Source organism: Puntigrus tetrazona, chromosome 25, assembly GCF_018831695.1.
Source record: "Puntigrus tetrazona isolate hp1 chromosome 25, ASM1883169v1, whole genome shotgun sequence".
Classification (NCBI taxonomy): Eukaryota; Metazoa; Chordata; class Actinopteri; order Cypriniformes; family Cyprinidae; genus Puntigrus; species Puntigrus tetrazona.
In genome coordinates, this window is record NC_056723.1 from 4,017,453 (window position 1) to 4,033,258 (window position 15,806).

The 15,806-nt window shown below is 34.7% G+C and overlaps 1 protein-coding gene across 4 annotated transcripts in view; it reads right to left on the reverse strand.

Moving 5' to 3' along the window:
* plxnb2b (plexin b2b) overlaps positions 1-15,806 on the reverse strand; it is a 148,832-nt gene that overhangs the window by 4,859 nt on the left and 128,167 nt on the right. For all 4 annotated transcript variants that reach the window (XM_043227476.1, XM_043227475.1, XM_043227474.1 and 1 more), the window contains 17 exons: positions 15,404-15,515; positions 14,180-14,316; positions 13,911-14,093; positions 12,947-13,058; positions 10,672-10,872; positions 10,418-10,597; positions 9,413-9,549; positions 9,221-9,321; positions 7,995-8,224; positions 7,302-7,483; positions 4,891-4,957; positions 4,335-4,481; positions 3,452-3,608; positions 2,830-2,930; positions 2,677-2,761; positions 2,448-2,599; positions 6-166 (listed from right to left, as the gene is read on the reverse strand). In XM_043227476.1, the coding sequence (XP_043083411.1) occupies positions 6-166; positions 2,448-2,599; positions 2,677-2,761; positions 2,830-2,930; positions 3,452-3,608; positions 4,335-4,481; positions 4,891-4,957; positions 7,302-7,483; positions 7,995-8,224; positions 9,221-9,321; positions 9,413-9,549; positions 10,418-10,597; positions 10,672-10,872; positions 12,947-13,058; positions 13,911-14,093; positions 14,180-14,316; positions 15,404-15,515 (2,445 nt within the window). The remainder of the gene's footprint in view (positions 1-5; positions 167-2,447; positions 2,600-2,676; positions 2,762-2,829; positions 2,931-3,451; positions 3,609-4,334; positions 4,482-4,890; positions 4,958-7,301; positions 7,484-7,994; positions 8,225-9,220; positions 9,322-9,412; positions 9,550-10,417; positions 10,598-10,671; positions 10,873-12,946; positions 13,059-13,910; positions 14,094-14,179; positions 14,317-15,403; positions 15,516-15,806) is intronic.

Here is a 15,806-nt window from a genome sequence, read left to right on the forward strand (position 1 = left end):
CGCACCTGTTGGTCTTCCAGATGTGTATGGTTTCCTCGTCGACGTTCTCGTGTCTGAGGGCTTGCTCATCCAGGAAGTCGAAAAAGTATTTAACTGCCGGCGGGACGGCGGCGCCAGAACAGAGCACACTGCGAAAGAAATCATCCACGAACTGCTGCAGCGTTCCCTGAAAACACACACAGATACAAAAACAAGGTAATTAAGAGTTTAGCGCTTTGAGATGGGGGGTGGTTTTTCCCCCGCATAAAATGTTTCTTTTGCAACAGTTGTGTCTAATAAATACATAAACTCATTCATGCATTTATACATACATAGATACACAATACATAAATTTGACACGTTTGATGCCATGCACCTTTTTTTTAATCAATGTATTTATTTTAGATTAATCGCTTTCAACATAAAAGTTTCAGTTTATATAATATGCGTGTGTACTGTGTATATTTTTTATGTATATTTAAAACAAACACATGTATATATTTGAGAAAAATGTTATGTTTATAGCTTAAATATATTTCTATATAACATAAAATATAATATATCAACGTATATACATGTAAATATTTATAAATTATATGCAGCATGTGTGTATGTAGATATATATAAGAAATAAATACAGCGCACACTCATTATTTAAACAAAAAAATTATATTTTGGATGTAATTAATCATGATTAATCATTTAACAGCACTCATTTATTATATACTTTTTAAACAAAATTTTAGGACAATATTTGTCCAATAGTCTGAGAAAATCTTTCAAATTAAGTTCTTATCGACGCACATTAATGATCAAAAATTACATTTTGATATATTTATGGTAGGAAATGTACAAAATATCTTAATGGATATGATCTTTACTTAATAACCTAATGATTTTCGACACAAAAGAAAAATTGATACATTATATTTTTGGCTATTGCTATTGGTTTCGCGCTCCAGGGTCACAATTATACATCAAATAAAATATCATTTATATTACAATTATTTTTTTATTTAAACCATTTATATACATTTTGTTAAACTGAGATAAATATATTTTTTTTATGAACGTTAAAGCACTTCAGACGTTATTTGAGGTTCGGGTGACAGAAACGCTCGCAAACCTTTGATGCAAGTCATGCATCCTGAGCCCTGAAACAAAACACAGATGTGAAAAAAACATGAGATTTGTTCAGGCGTCAGGCTGCTGGGTCACTGACAGGCTCTGATCGGCCTGACAGGTGAAGTTACACGCTCCTCATCTCCGGCACGCTTTGTTTCTGTCGGCACTGACAGCTTTACGTGCCTCTGAATTACTTCTGTACGAGGTGAAAGACTCGCGAGGTAATTAGCCTCTCTAATCGCCCAATTTACGCAGAGCGGCCTCTGACACAAGGACACGCGACGAACCAATCAAACAGAATTAGATTTACACGTCGTGACTTAAGAGAGCGTGCCAGCGCTCAGCACAGTTCCTGGAGGTTTATGGAGGTTGTAATAATTATATGACACGCGTCCCGCATTAAATACTGCTGGAGAATCGTGCTACATCGGATACATCACCACTGATTATGCATCAGTGTGATCTTCCAACAAAATTTACATAGCTAAAATAATTACATTTTTTTAATTAAATCATATTTTTTATCTAAAAGTTTATTTAGACACACGTTCATTCATGTCACAATAATAACTTGTTCAGATTCACGATATGTTCTATATATTCTAAGCCTTTGTTTCTTAATATAGTGGCAAGTTAAAAAAAGATCAATATATTAATAAAAAAATAACTAAATTTATCGTAAATGTAAATGTAATGTTAAAAAAAAAAAAAAAAATCAGTGACCCATTTGAGATGCATTTCATTTTCATTAATGAATTGCATATTTATTAATTTCATTTATATTTATGTATTCATATTTATTTCTTTTTTTTAAGTGGCACTCTCAGTTTTCTATCTGTGCAATGTTGCTTCCGACATAAATGTTCTATTTAATTAATCATTTTAAAATAATGAAAAATATCTTAATTAAGTATAATGTAATAACTACATGTTTTTTATTTTATTTTTTTTTATTATTTAAGCAAGACCACGAAAAGTTATTAAAAATGTATATATATATGAAAAATTACCACAATCCCATTTAGCATCATTGATATACTAAATATACTCTGTTGTTGATTTCTGTAATATTAGCACTTTAAATAAAAAATAGAAATAATGCCTTGAGCACTAGCTGGAATTTATAATAAATACATCAATACACACGTTATTTATTTGTTATTTTATTTTATCTGAGTTGAGTTGAGTTTAGATGACATTTATTTAGTTTCGGCCAAGAATTTTCTTTATGGTTTTAATTTTACTTTTAATTAATAACCCTAATAATACCAACTCCCGCCATTCATAATTTACAGACAAATGATGTAAGTTAATGTGGAGTTGGTGAGGGAAGATCTCAGTACCTTGACGGAGAGCAGTCGGGTGAGATATATCTCAGTGATGGCTTTGGTCATGGATTTGTCCTTTATACTGCCTCTCTTAGATTTCATCTCATCCAGCTCATCGGCCGGTCGCACCAGGTGAAAAACTTTATCGTCCTCCAGCAGGGCGTTTCCTGTGAGTTCAGGTGAAGAGAGAGTATAAATGACGCTGCGAGTGACGGGTCGCGTTAAGAAAGCGGACTTCACTCACTCTCTTCATGGTTATCGTGGTTCTGGTCGTACGACTGCTGCGTGTGCTGAACTCTGGAAAGGACCACGGTGGCGTTGTCACGGACCTGAAACCACACCAAAGTCATGTTTGAGAACAACAACAGAAAATAAAAATGACACTCGTGTCTCATACGTTGTAATGCGCCAATGTATTGATGCGCCTCCACCGGCCCTCCTTCTGTGACGTCACATCTAGATCTGACAGGATCTGTCCCGTGGAGCCGGGCCGCCATTCTGTGGAAGAGACCCAGAGACATGACGATGAAGAAGGTGAAGCCGTTGACAACATCATACATACATAACATAAACCATTTACCGCTAAAGAGCTTACTTTAAGGCTGTCTATACACTAGCAGAAACTACTAACTCGATTACTTAACTAGTCGGTAATACAACAAGAATGTAGATGAACAGCCTACAGCATAATAAAAACAGTAACGGTATTATTCAGGTGCAGAAATCTACTAAATAAGTACAAAAACAAATACAGATTCATCTTTGTTATTACACGGCTTTGTGGAATACTCGATTCTGATTGGTCAGTCGCCACGTTCCACATTTTGAGTGCAAACGCATACGCACGGACCTGATACTGATGGTGTGTTAACTATCTGAATGGTCTGAATGTGTAAATCGGCAGGAAAGAATGCTCGTCCTTTACTCTTGTGGTGGTTGAACGTAACGGTTAATCTGCGGGGACCGGTCCGTACGGATCACGATCCGTCGATAAACAGATAAGCGCGGCGCTCGCTCACCGAGGGTGACGCTGTCTACTTTGGGTCTCTGCGAGTGCGGCAGGTTTTTGTACACCTGCTCGATGATCTTCTCCTTCACCTGAGAGATGGTGTCACAGTTCAGCACCTTTACGGGGGTGATGTCCGGCCCCTCGCCCTGAACCAGCACCTGCAGCGTCTGCCCGCACGAAACAGGAAGTACTGCTCGGTTAATCTGAACTAAACAGAACTGCGTGTTTTTAGATCTTGAGTAAGTAAAAGTAGTAAAATATCATGTATTATAATTAGTGCTGTCAAACGATTAATTGCATCCAAAATAAAAGTTTTTGTTTTGTTTTTTTTGCACATACGCACACAAACAAATATATAAATATAAAATATATAATTGTAAGACAATATAATATACAAATGTATACATGTAAAATTTTCTAAATATATCCTGTATGTGTGTACACATAAATATACACAGTACAGTCAAATATATTATATAAATAAAGACTTAATCATGATTATTTGTTTGACAGCACTAATTACAATATATATTAGGGATGCACTGATAACTCTTTTTCCCCATAACAAGTATGATTTTATTTTTAAATACTGGGTCTTTCTTTTACATTATATTTGTAGTATATAAAAAATTACACATTTACAATATATTTGTAATACATTTATAATGTATTAACCTTATGTGTAATATATAATTGATTTATTATGAATTTGCTGTATACTAGTTATGTTTTTATATAAAATATAAGTCAATACAATATGAATTCTCATTGTTCTGTTGCAGCAGCACAAAAAAATCCCTAAAGAACTAAAAACGTCCCATCTTCATCAGCAAAAGAAAGTCTTGTTAGGACTTTTGAGGACTTCCAGAAAAGCTCTAAATGAAATCGCATACCAGAACAATGTACTCCACGTCGTCTCCGAGAAGGCCGGTGTCGTTCAGCGTGTATTTGGCTTTCTTGACCTGCGCATCCACCGGCCCTTTTTCTATTTGGTGCTTTATGGCCCTGAAGAGTTTGTAGAGCGGCTCTCCGGCGCTGTCCTGAACAAACAGCAGAGCTTTAACAAGCTCGTCGCTACTGTCATTCATTTCCCAGACACACACACACCTCCTCGCTCCACCTGAGGCTTTCAAGAGTGTACAGTCAGAGTGTGTCAGAGACTCGAGAGCTGATTCATGCAGATGAAGGACAGGCGCTTCATTAAGCACCATCACCATCATCATCATCATCCGTCACACTCATGAATATCAAAGCTTCACTGAAACATGTCGTGGACAGAACTAAACCAAGAACTTAAAATACTAATAGACCCATCTAATTAAATATGAAACTTAAGGTGAAGTGTGTAATGCTTCCTGAAAGATGAAGCTTCCAGATCAAGACTTGACTTGATCGTTAAATGAAATATGAGTGAATCTTCATTAATGTATGTCATGTTTGATATTTTACCTTCAGGTACTGATAGAGACAGATGGACATCCAGTTACTCAGCATCCTTTCCACCACCGTTTCAGACCTGCAAGCAAGCGCACACACACACACACACACACACACACAAAATTAACAATTAAGTCATAAGTCAATTGATTACTTGCAATGGATCGCATCCAAAATAAAAGTTTTTGTTATTATAATATAAGTTCTGTGTATATTTGTTACATAAAAAACTTATTTTGGATGTGATTGGATAAAATAAATTTAAATAAAATTTTACATAAAATAATTAAAAATAAAAAAACTATTAAATACGTAACATTTATTAAAATTAAACTGGAGTTTGGATAATAAATTGAATATTTAATTAATAAAGTGGATGAATAAATGAAATGACAAAACTGTAACTTAAGATATAAAAATAAATAATTTCATGTTTTAAAATGTGTTATATCTATATTAAATTAATAACAATTTAAAACCATTAATAAATCAACAATAAAATTAACTAGTTTACTCGTTAAAAAAGCTAATAATCAAAAAAAAAAAATATAAAAATGTGCAATTATTAAATATTTTTTTAATTTAAATAATTATATATATATATATATATATATATATATATATATATATATATATATATATATATATATATATATAACAATAAAATGATTTAAAACATTAAATACAAAAAAAATGATATGTGTATTATATTTTACTTTTGTATTAAAACACTTAATGTTTAATAGTTTACAAGTGCCTGCTTTAAAACATGAACACTTTGTCCTCTGCAAACCTTATTATTTTCTATTAATGAAATCACATCTGAAGCACTTATCCAATTTGATCCGTCCGTTAAACAGTATAATAACACGATAAGTCACTAAACAGCTAACAGTCAGGCTAATGAACTAGATTTCATGATGGAATAATTGTATACAATGATCATTTTTAATAATAGCCATAGTTGTTTATTGAAGACGGATGTTGGGGTTTCTGGCTGTTAATGAAACAACAAGCCACTTGAGGCCGTACGTTACAGTTCTCTGAAGTGGTTTCTGCTTCAACACGGGCCCTTAACTGTGTTAAGATCAGTGTACCGCACGGCCTCCAGTGGCCTACTGCTTTAATCAACACTGCCACACTCATTTCAGTCAATAACAAACAACAATAATTAGCATCAGCACCCAACTATGACAATCAAACAAGCACATGAACACGATTTGAACGTGCCTTGGGAAACAAAGGGTTTTTTTATTGGCGACACAGATTTTGGTTTACACGACATCTATAGGTTGATGAATGTGAAATCTCTCAAACAGGAAGAGTCCGGTTCTGTGTCTCGCTCCATCCAGAATGAATAAGCATCCATCTCACATTCGTGCTTGAGGATGTTTGTTTGTCTTTAACTGCCTCAAACTAAAATGATGAATATATTTAAATGATTCAATGCCACGGAATTCATAATCTTCATTTGGGAAATCGAGTAACTAGTTATGCCTCGAATACAAGCGTGAATCTCATGAAAACATGCCCAAAACATGCCTAGGTTTTATTCCACCCTAAAATCACAGCGCACAAGTTGATACGATTCTTTATGAAAAGTCTATCAAATGTCTCAATGATAATGAAAAACAATACCCGATACAAATAATACATATAATATAGACATGCATACATGTAACAAAAATATGTTATGTTTATATATTAAATATGTTTATATTAGGGCTGTCAAATGATTAATCTCAATTAATTGCATCCAAAATAACATTTTGTTTACATAATATATGTCTGTGTACTGTGTATATTTATTATGTAGGTAAAAATGCAAACACGCTTGTGTACATTTAAAAAAAATATGTTCTGTTTATATAATATAAAATATACTATGCATGTATATGTATCTCTCTCTCTCTCTCTCTCTCTCTATATATATATATATATGTGTGTGTGTGTGTAAACATTTTTAAAAATATTACTCTATGTGTATTTATATATACATAATAAAACACAGTACACATACATTTTATATAATACAAAATATACTATAAATCTAAATATTTTCTAAATATATACTGTATGTGTGTCTTTATATATATATGTCTCTGTATATATGTCTTTATATATACATAATAAATATATACAGAACACATACATATATTATATAAACAAAAACATTTATTTTGGATGAATATAGTGATTAATCGTTACCCAGCACTAATTGTAACTATACAAACAAATGAATTGAAATTGGCATATAACACAAGTATATAAGTACAACTAGAATAATACTGTTACCGACTAACTAATAAAAAACATTTTCATCCTGGTTTCCAGAAGTTGCGTAAAACCAGCCAATCAGATCGCAGACTACGAATTTGAAACATTCTGGCCTCAGTAAGTATCTAAAGTCACACGCGTCTCACCTGCGGAGCAGCAGTTTAGGGTTTTTGCTGTGAACGTAATCCTCCATGAGCCCCAGCAGAAGCGTCCTCATGATGTCTGTGTAATACTCCAGTTTACCGTGAAGAGCTACGGTCAGCAGAGATGCGAAATACACTTTGGCCCTGGCGTTGAAATCCGGGCGGCCCTCCAGCGTTCTGATAAACTTCACACGGAAAGATTACCAATGAAACCAAATCGACTTCCCCGTATGATTAAAAGTGTGGAGCATTGCGATTTACAACTAAAACGAGCGTCTTGTGCTCTTGTTACATTCTAATGATTATGATGTCGGTTATGATGGACTTTTTTTGTGTGGTGGGTAACGACACTGGGGAGATAATTACAGGCCAGTTTTAAGACGGCGTGCTTGTTTATGTGTATACATGTGTGTCATTAGATGTAAACGTTTAATTGTGTTCGCGCCATGAATATAAAAGAGTTTAATGAGAGCGCAGGAGCTGACTGAGTCCTCTGGGGCCGTTTTAGTGTCATTCGGTATAATTGAGCGACTGTCTAAAGGCTTGTTGTTTCTGATGAGAAACTTTCGACAATTATCGGCGAATATTAATTTACTGACCTTTCCCGCCGTTAACGGCTCGGAATGGTTTAAACGAGTAGGTGAAGAGTGTATAAACGGTTCGTAATTACAGCGCGTGTGTGTGTGCGTTTCATACATTTATGAGGAAAGTTTTGCTGTTGAGCAGGTTGGAGAACTGGTTCAGCGCCTGGGTGAAAACAGCCCTGCGGGATTCTGGGATATCCAGTTTGCCGGTGATCATGACATCGTTGGCGCCATCCTTCGAGGGCAGGAAGAAGACGCGGTCCGTGTAGGTCTTGTAGTCCAGGAACGGGATCCGGCCCTCGCTGATGTCGTTGGTGTGGTCCTCCATTTCGATCATCAGATCTGCACAGGAGGAACAGCTTCAGCGTTAAGGACGTGTTTGCTCCAAACTCAGATCCAGACAGTTTAAATACTACTGTATGTTAGAATAAATTAACTGAAAAATAAGAAGTAATAAATAATTATATATATATATATATATATATATATATATATATATATATATATATATATATATATATATATGTGTGTGTGTGGGCAGATATTATTTGGAAAGATAAGAAAACAATAGACTGATAAATAAATAGGTAGATAGATAAATGGATAAACAGATAAATGAAAAATTGGTAGGAAGACAAACAGTAGATTAATTCAAAAGAATGAATAAATAAATAATAGGTAAACAATGGTTTAATAAAAAAAAGTAATAAATGGAATAGAGAGATATGGGACTGTCAATTTAAATATTTAGATAAAAGAGAGGGAAATGTTAGATTAACTGATAGATAAAGGAATGGACAGATACATAGCAAATGAACAAATAGACAATATATGAAAAATAGGTTACATAAAGATATAAAAACAGTAGATTAATTTAGAAATGAACGCATTAAGGGTTAAATGAATTAATGAAATTAATAATAGATAAACAAAGGATTAACTGAAAAATAAAAACAAGTGATAAATATGTGCAAAGATAATTTAAGAATGGAAAAAATGAAAAACAAAGAAATAAATAGATAAAAGAAAATGGACTGATAAATGGCTAACAAATAGGTGGATGATAGATAAACAAGCAGGGGTGGCAAACAACTGATAAATAACTAAATAAACAGGTGGAGAAATAAACAAAGAATGGATTATTTGATAAAAGCAGCACACTGGGAAAGAGTTTTACAGAAGAGTGCTGATGAAAGAACTTACAGAAGCCTAGTCAACAAGTCAATAAATTGCCTAATATAAGCCAGTCTTGTCATTTTTCGTAGCTTAAAATCATCTGTTGCCGGGCTATAAACACCCTCGCTGCCATGGTAACAGGATTATGTGTGCACATGTGACCTGTGAACTCTTTTTTGCAGCGGTCACGAACACTCTCCTCCAGATTCTCCAGCTGATGTTTCACTTTCTCGTACTCTCGCTCTGCCTGCTGGCTCTTCCTCCTACACACAGACGATCAGATGAATTCACCAATTCATTACATCAAACAAACAGCTCAAGGGCACTGTGGGAAGTGCGGTTCTTCTCTGTAACCTGTAGCAGACGACGGAGATGGCGATAATCAGCAGCATGGGAACGAGCACCGCCGGGATGATGATGGGCAGCGGGAGACTGTACTTCCTCTCGTACTGAACTGAGCCCACCAACCACTCGCCGTTGCCGAACTTAATCTGAGAGAAGGAGAAACAGACTGTGTTAGGAGTGGATGGGCGGATGGATGAATAGATAAACAGGTAGACATATGAATGAATTTGATAGGTGGATAAAAAATTATAGATAAAAGTCAGAAAACAAAGGATGGATAAAACGATGGATAGATAAAATATGAGTAAGTGATAGATAGATAGATAGATAGATAGATAAGTGTACATAAATATTAAATAATATTCAAACTAATTAATTAAACAACGAATGAATAGATAAATAGGCAGATAAATAGGATGACATGATTATATAAATAAATATAAATATGGGGATGAATGATGGATGGATGGGTAGATAAATAAATTAATAGACGGCTAGACGTGATGGACTTTAAATAAATGAAACAAAATCAGATTTTTTATGAAATGTAAATGTGCATAAATGTAAATAAAAACGTATATATATATATATATATATATATATATATATATATATATATATATATATATATATATATATATATATTAAAAGAATTGTGGATGGATAGATACATTTACATTTTTTAAACACAAATAAAAAAATGTTTTTTATTTCACCATTCAGAAAAAAATTAAAACAAATAAATGGGTGGAAACATGCATAGATAAACAGATAGGTGAATAGAAATAAAGGTTTTTGTTAAAAACAGTTGAAATATAAATACACTGATAGATGAATGGATAAATAATTACACACATAAACAAATATAAATTAATGATGGATAGAAAAATTAATAAGTGGACAGACAGATTAGTGATAGATAGTGTTGGACATAATACACATATACACACACACACACACATTAATTTTTTTCTGAAATCAAATATAACAAATGTGAAAGTGCTGTTGTCTCACCACCAGGTCCAGCGGGTCGGAGCCGGTGTCTCTCCTCTGTCTCTTGGATCGAGCGCTGGGAACGGTCGACGGCGTGTCCAGGAATAATTTATCATCCTGTAGCGTGTTTACGGTACACTGAGCGTCTCCTACAAATGCCTGTGCTTCCTTCGCCGTCATCGCTTTAGAAAAGCCACGACCCTACGGCACAGCAAAAAGACGTTTAGGGGGCGTGACAAACCCCCGCCTGAACCAGCTTTTGATCGGACACTCACAGTCACGATGATCATGCTGTTCTCAGTGATAACGGTCTTGCTGAGGCGATCGAACGTGGGGTCGGGGTGATACTCAAACGGTGTCAGCTCCGTCTGGAGGTTATCCAGCTGCACGTAAGTCCTGAAGAACTGGGACTCGTTGACCGCGGGAGACACAAACCTGATCAAGGTGTCGTTTTTGGAAGTGGACTGCTCTACAAACTGAGAAAACATCACACTTTTAACATGATGTCACCGTCTTATAGGAACATCTTTAGTAAACACCTTATTGATAATGTATATTTTATACAGGCAATATAAACGCAACAAGCAAGTGGTTTCCCATAGAAAAAAAAACTGATCCATTAAGCAGGTTGTGTTCATATTTCTGCCTCATTAATGTATTTTAAACAGTATTCATATATCAAATTCAGCAATGTCTGTATTAATATGGACCTTCTTTTTACTGTTTTGAGAGGTGATCTAAATATTTGCGACATTGAACCAGATGAAAAGTGGACACGCTTGTGCTGCAGTTCTTTGGATGTTTTGCCCTCCAGGACTTGGAACCGGTCACATGACTAAAAACTATGGATTCAGACTGCATGTTATATTCAGCCTACACGAACAAACATGTCCATGGTCCATGATGCTAGTCTAGTTCTAGTCTAGTGCAAGTTAGTACTCTCGTTATAAATCACTGAAACTGCTAAATGAATCTCTATGCATCATATCTACGCTTTATTGTTTATTCGTTAAAACATACTTTTTGGCAGAATGCTCTAAAGACGAACTGAGCCAATTTAGTTGAAAACTGGACAAACCGTCTGGGAATTTTGCTTTTAGTCCTTCTGGTTCAAAGGTTATTAGCAGAAATATGAGCGCAAATTAGAGAGACTGATTAGAGATTACAAATTTTTTGTGTTTAATGATGACTGTTTTCTATCTGTGTGCCAAAAGTCATAACTTTTACACAAGTGGTTCTTTAAGATTCATAACAATAAAACGATCGTAAAATTCTGCATTTTACTACTAAATTGGAAATTGTCCATGGTCTCAAATTGGTTGACATCGGTTGACTCCATATACCGCCCTGAATCTAAGCCTCGTTCTGACTGTCAAGCCCAAATCTGATTTTTGTGCAAATCCATTCATATTTAAAGAGTCTAAATGATAACAAACTACATTAAAAAATGACGCTTATCTGTTTCGAGCTACATTTATATGTGGTTTGGAATTGAATCCCAATCCTGGAAATCCGTTTCAGTCTGACCGCTCACATCGGATTTAGCCTAGCCTTTTCCTGTTTCTACAACACGTTACAAAATATATATATATTTTAATGCGGTTTAAAAAGATTTTTTATCAAACCGTTCAGAAATTTGGAACAAAAATGTGCAAGTTTGGTCAGAATCCATCAAAGCATTGCGAAGACGGCTTCATGTCCATTTTTGTGTGAATTTGACTAAACTTTCATGTTCTTTACGAGAACAGTTTGGTCTGTCTGAAATATTTTTACCTGCATTACTGCGATCGAGTCAATTTTGTCGAAAAACGCTCAAACCGTCGATTTTTTTGCAATATTTAAAATGACAAAAAAATCGAAATGTTTCATCGTAATCGCAATCTTTTGCTTCTCGAACTTAAATGACAGACTCCAAACGTGCTACGGTTAACGTTGAGATTATCTGCGTGACAAATTTCACTTTCTCACAAGCAGTTCAATGGACTACCACAGAATTGACACTTTTAATAAATTTCATCACATCAGCAGTAATATATTTAGTTCAGTTGCGCAGGGCAATTTTACTGGCATTACTCTCCAGAAGCCCTTGTTACTGTCCAACCATTACATAGACCGAAAGTCCTCAGACAGCAAAACAGAGGAACAGATTTCACTGCAGCTGGGAAATCTATTGATATTCTGAGAGAGAGCAGCAAAAGTCCCTAAAAAGTGGGGGTGGAAAATCTGATAGATAGACAGATGGAGCAAGAGCGATGGAAGCAGTGAGACCGCTTGAGAAAGGGCTGGAGTACAAAAGCTTCTCTTCAGATAAGGGAGATGAAATGAAGCGTTCATCAAGTTTTTCGTTAGATAAACGCTCGTTTAATCTCCGTCTCGTTGAGCGCTTCGTATCGGGGCAGCTCTCATCGTTTCAATCAGAAGCCAAGCGATTCATGCAAGACGCGAACCCAAAAGCGAGAGGAACAGATGAAACGAAAAAAAAAAACAAACAGCAAGTGATGTTTCCCTTGAGAGCCGCCGGAGATCGGGATCGGTGTTTCTCGCTCTCACCTCTTCTGGGACGGTCTGTCCGGACCATTCTCCAGCCGACGCCACCACCCTGATGGAAGCCTTCTGGACCAGGTCAAATCCAGAACCAACCACCATGATTGTTCTGCCACCGCTAAAACACACAGTCATAACACAATCATTTTTTATTTCGTTTGATGTTACACTGCTGGAGGGCAGTGTATAATAAATTCTTGTTATACAATAAATAATATAATAAACTATTATGATATAAAAATCTTGTTTGCATACTGTGGTGGTGTGTATCTATGAAAACTAGCCATTTATTCAAAAATTCTACATGGCCCCTTTTTTTAATGAATTGCAATGAAACACAAAGAAAATAAATATATTATACTACAATAGAAATTTAATCATGCAAAAAATAAATAAAAAATATTATAAAATACACAAATATATATATACAAAGTGTAACACTGCTTTAAATTGTTGCTTCGATCCCCCCAAAAATTTAACATTTTTTGTTGAATTCAATTGTGTTTTTGCTTTTTGAGCAAAAAAATAAATATATATTTTTATTTCTTTTACAGAAAACACCTACTAGATTTTTACATTTTATTTTCCAAAAACATATATTAAACCTTAAAAATATACACTCTATTTACAATTAATGTAATTTTTATGGGGTTTTCTTTTGATGCAGACATCTTATATCACACACACACACACACACACACACACACACACACACACACATATATGTAGTCAATATACAATAAATGTTTATAACATTTTATCGTATATACATTTTTAATAATGAACATAGATACAAGTTGCCAATACAATACTATATATAAATTCTATTATATTAAATAAAATATATTTGATTATTAATATGTAAACGATAACATATGCACTTAAATAATATTTAAATAATGTCTGCCAAAAAGCAGCACTCATCAGTGTACAAATGAGAGTAATGATATTACTAGCAGTCAGAACTGACCAGATGAAGCTGCTCCTGGGCTGGTGGTCAGACACAGAGGGGTTGTTGGAGAACTGGAAAGCTCTGTTGATGGTGGTTGTGGTTTGTTTGCCGTATTGAACTCTTAAGATGAGTTGAGCAGACGGAACCGTATCGCCCAGATACTCAGACAGCTTACAGGTGATCTGCTCTCCGAAGCTCTCACTGACAGACGGGGAGAACACAAAATCAAGCAAAAAGGCCAAATGTAATACAAATCACAGAAACGACATTTCCCATAATGCACTCACACTCGGCAGGGCACATCGCCCACCATGATTTGAAGGTCTTCTTTTGAAGCTGTGTTCAAGTTCATCCCAGAGATAGTGAGGACGGTTCCTCCTGCTTTAGGACCTCGATTAGGAGACACGTTTTGAGCTATGGGGTCCTACAAAGATCAAATTCATTTGTTGTTCAAGTTCAAGGCTTCTTAATATGCATTAACTTAATCATTTCTTGTATTTGCTATACATTTTCAAATGATGAAGTATGTATATATCATAAATGCACTGTATGTTTTTGTTAAATTGTAATTAATTTAATTTAATTGTAGTTTAAGTAATACAAATAATAAGTAATATAATTCAAATGACAGAAATGTAAAATAGGCTGTATAATAAATATACAGATGTATCTGTTAAATAATAGTAATTGATACACAAATATCCCAAAATAAATAAATAAACAATTGTGCTGGGCATTGATTAACTGCGATCAATCGCATCCAAAAATTTTTTTTTTGCATACATAATACTGGTGTATGTACTGTCTATACTTATTATGTATATATAAATATACACACATGTAGGAATATATTTTAAAAATAATGTATAAATGAATAAATATATATCTATTGAACTAAGAACATAAAAATATCAAACTCCAAATAAAAACATTCATAAAATATTATTATTATTGTTGTCTGTCTATCTGTCTATACATATTATTAAAAACAATGATTAAATTACACTATTATACAAATTAGAGCACATATAATATTCATAATATTTATAATTTACGTTAATACTACTTTTTTAGTAAATTACACACACATTCGATTTTACGTAAATAACATAAACTGTAATATAAAAGTAATAATGCTCACAAAAGCTGCAAACACGCAGCAACGACAGAGCTGTCCCATGCATTACCATCTTATTGTAATGATTACATAATCCCAGGAAATGCTTCTGTGTGCTGTCCGAGAGCTGTCAGTCTGCCCGAACAAACACACACCCTCAGTGTTTCCCCGCGGGAGCGACTGTGACAGCCTAGCTCCTTGAAAACTGATGCAATAAACCCTGCTAAAGCCGTCAGCGCCGATAATTATGAGGCCTGCAGGAGCATAAGACCAGTGGCCACACACAAAACATGACGCACGCAGAGAGACGCTCCGCTGGACTCGCACAGCAGCTGAGATTCGCTCAATTACTGCCTGAGCGTTGCATGCTGGGTAATGCAGAATCGTGACTTACCCTGTAGGTGAAGCGGACCGTTTTTGTGGATATGCCTTTCTTCCCTCTGCCCACCTCGATTTCCACCTCTCCGGTTTTGTAGAGTTTGGCCGGGCCGATTTCACACACCACACTGCCATTCAAACACAGCAAAAACTGCTTTGATCGAACGATCCGGACAACAAAGTTCTAATAAACATTCGTGAGATGCTTTTGAAGAACTAAAATACTATATATGTATTGTATTACGCATTTCAAAAGTGAGAAAATAACTTTTTACAAGCTGAAATTACACCTGCCTTTTTTGTTATAATATGTGTTTTATGTATATACAAATAAAAATACATTTTAGAATCTATACATACATATACACAATATTAAATGTAATAAAAATACTTTCATATTCCATATTTAAGGTAAATGA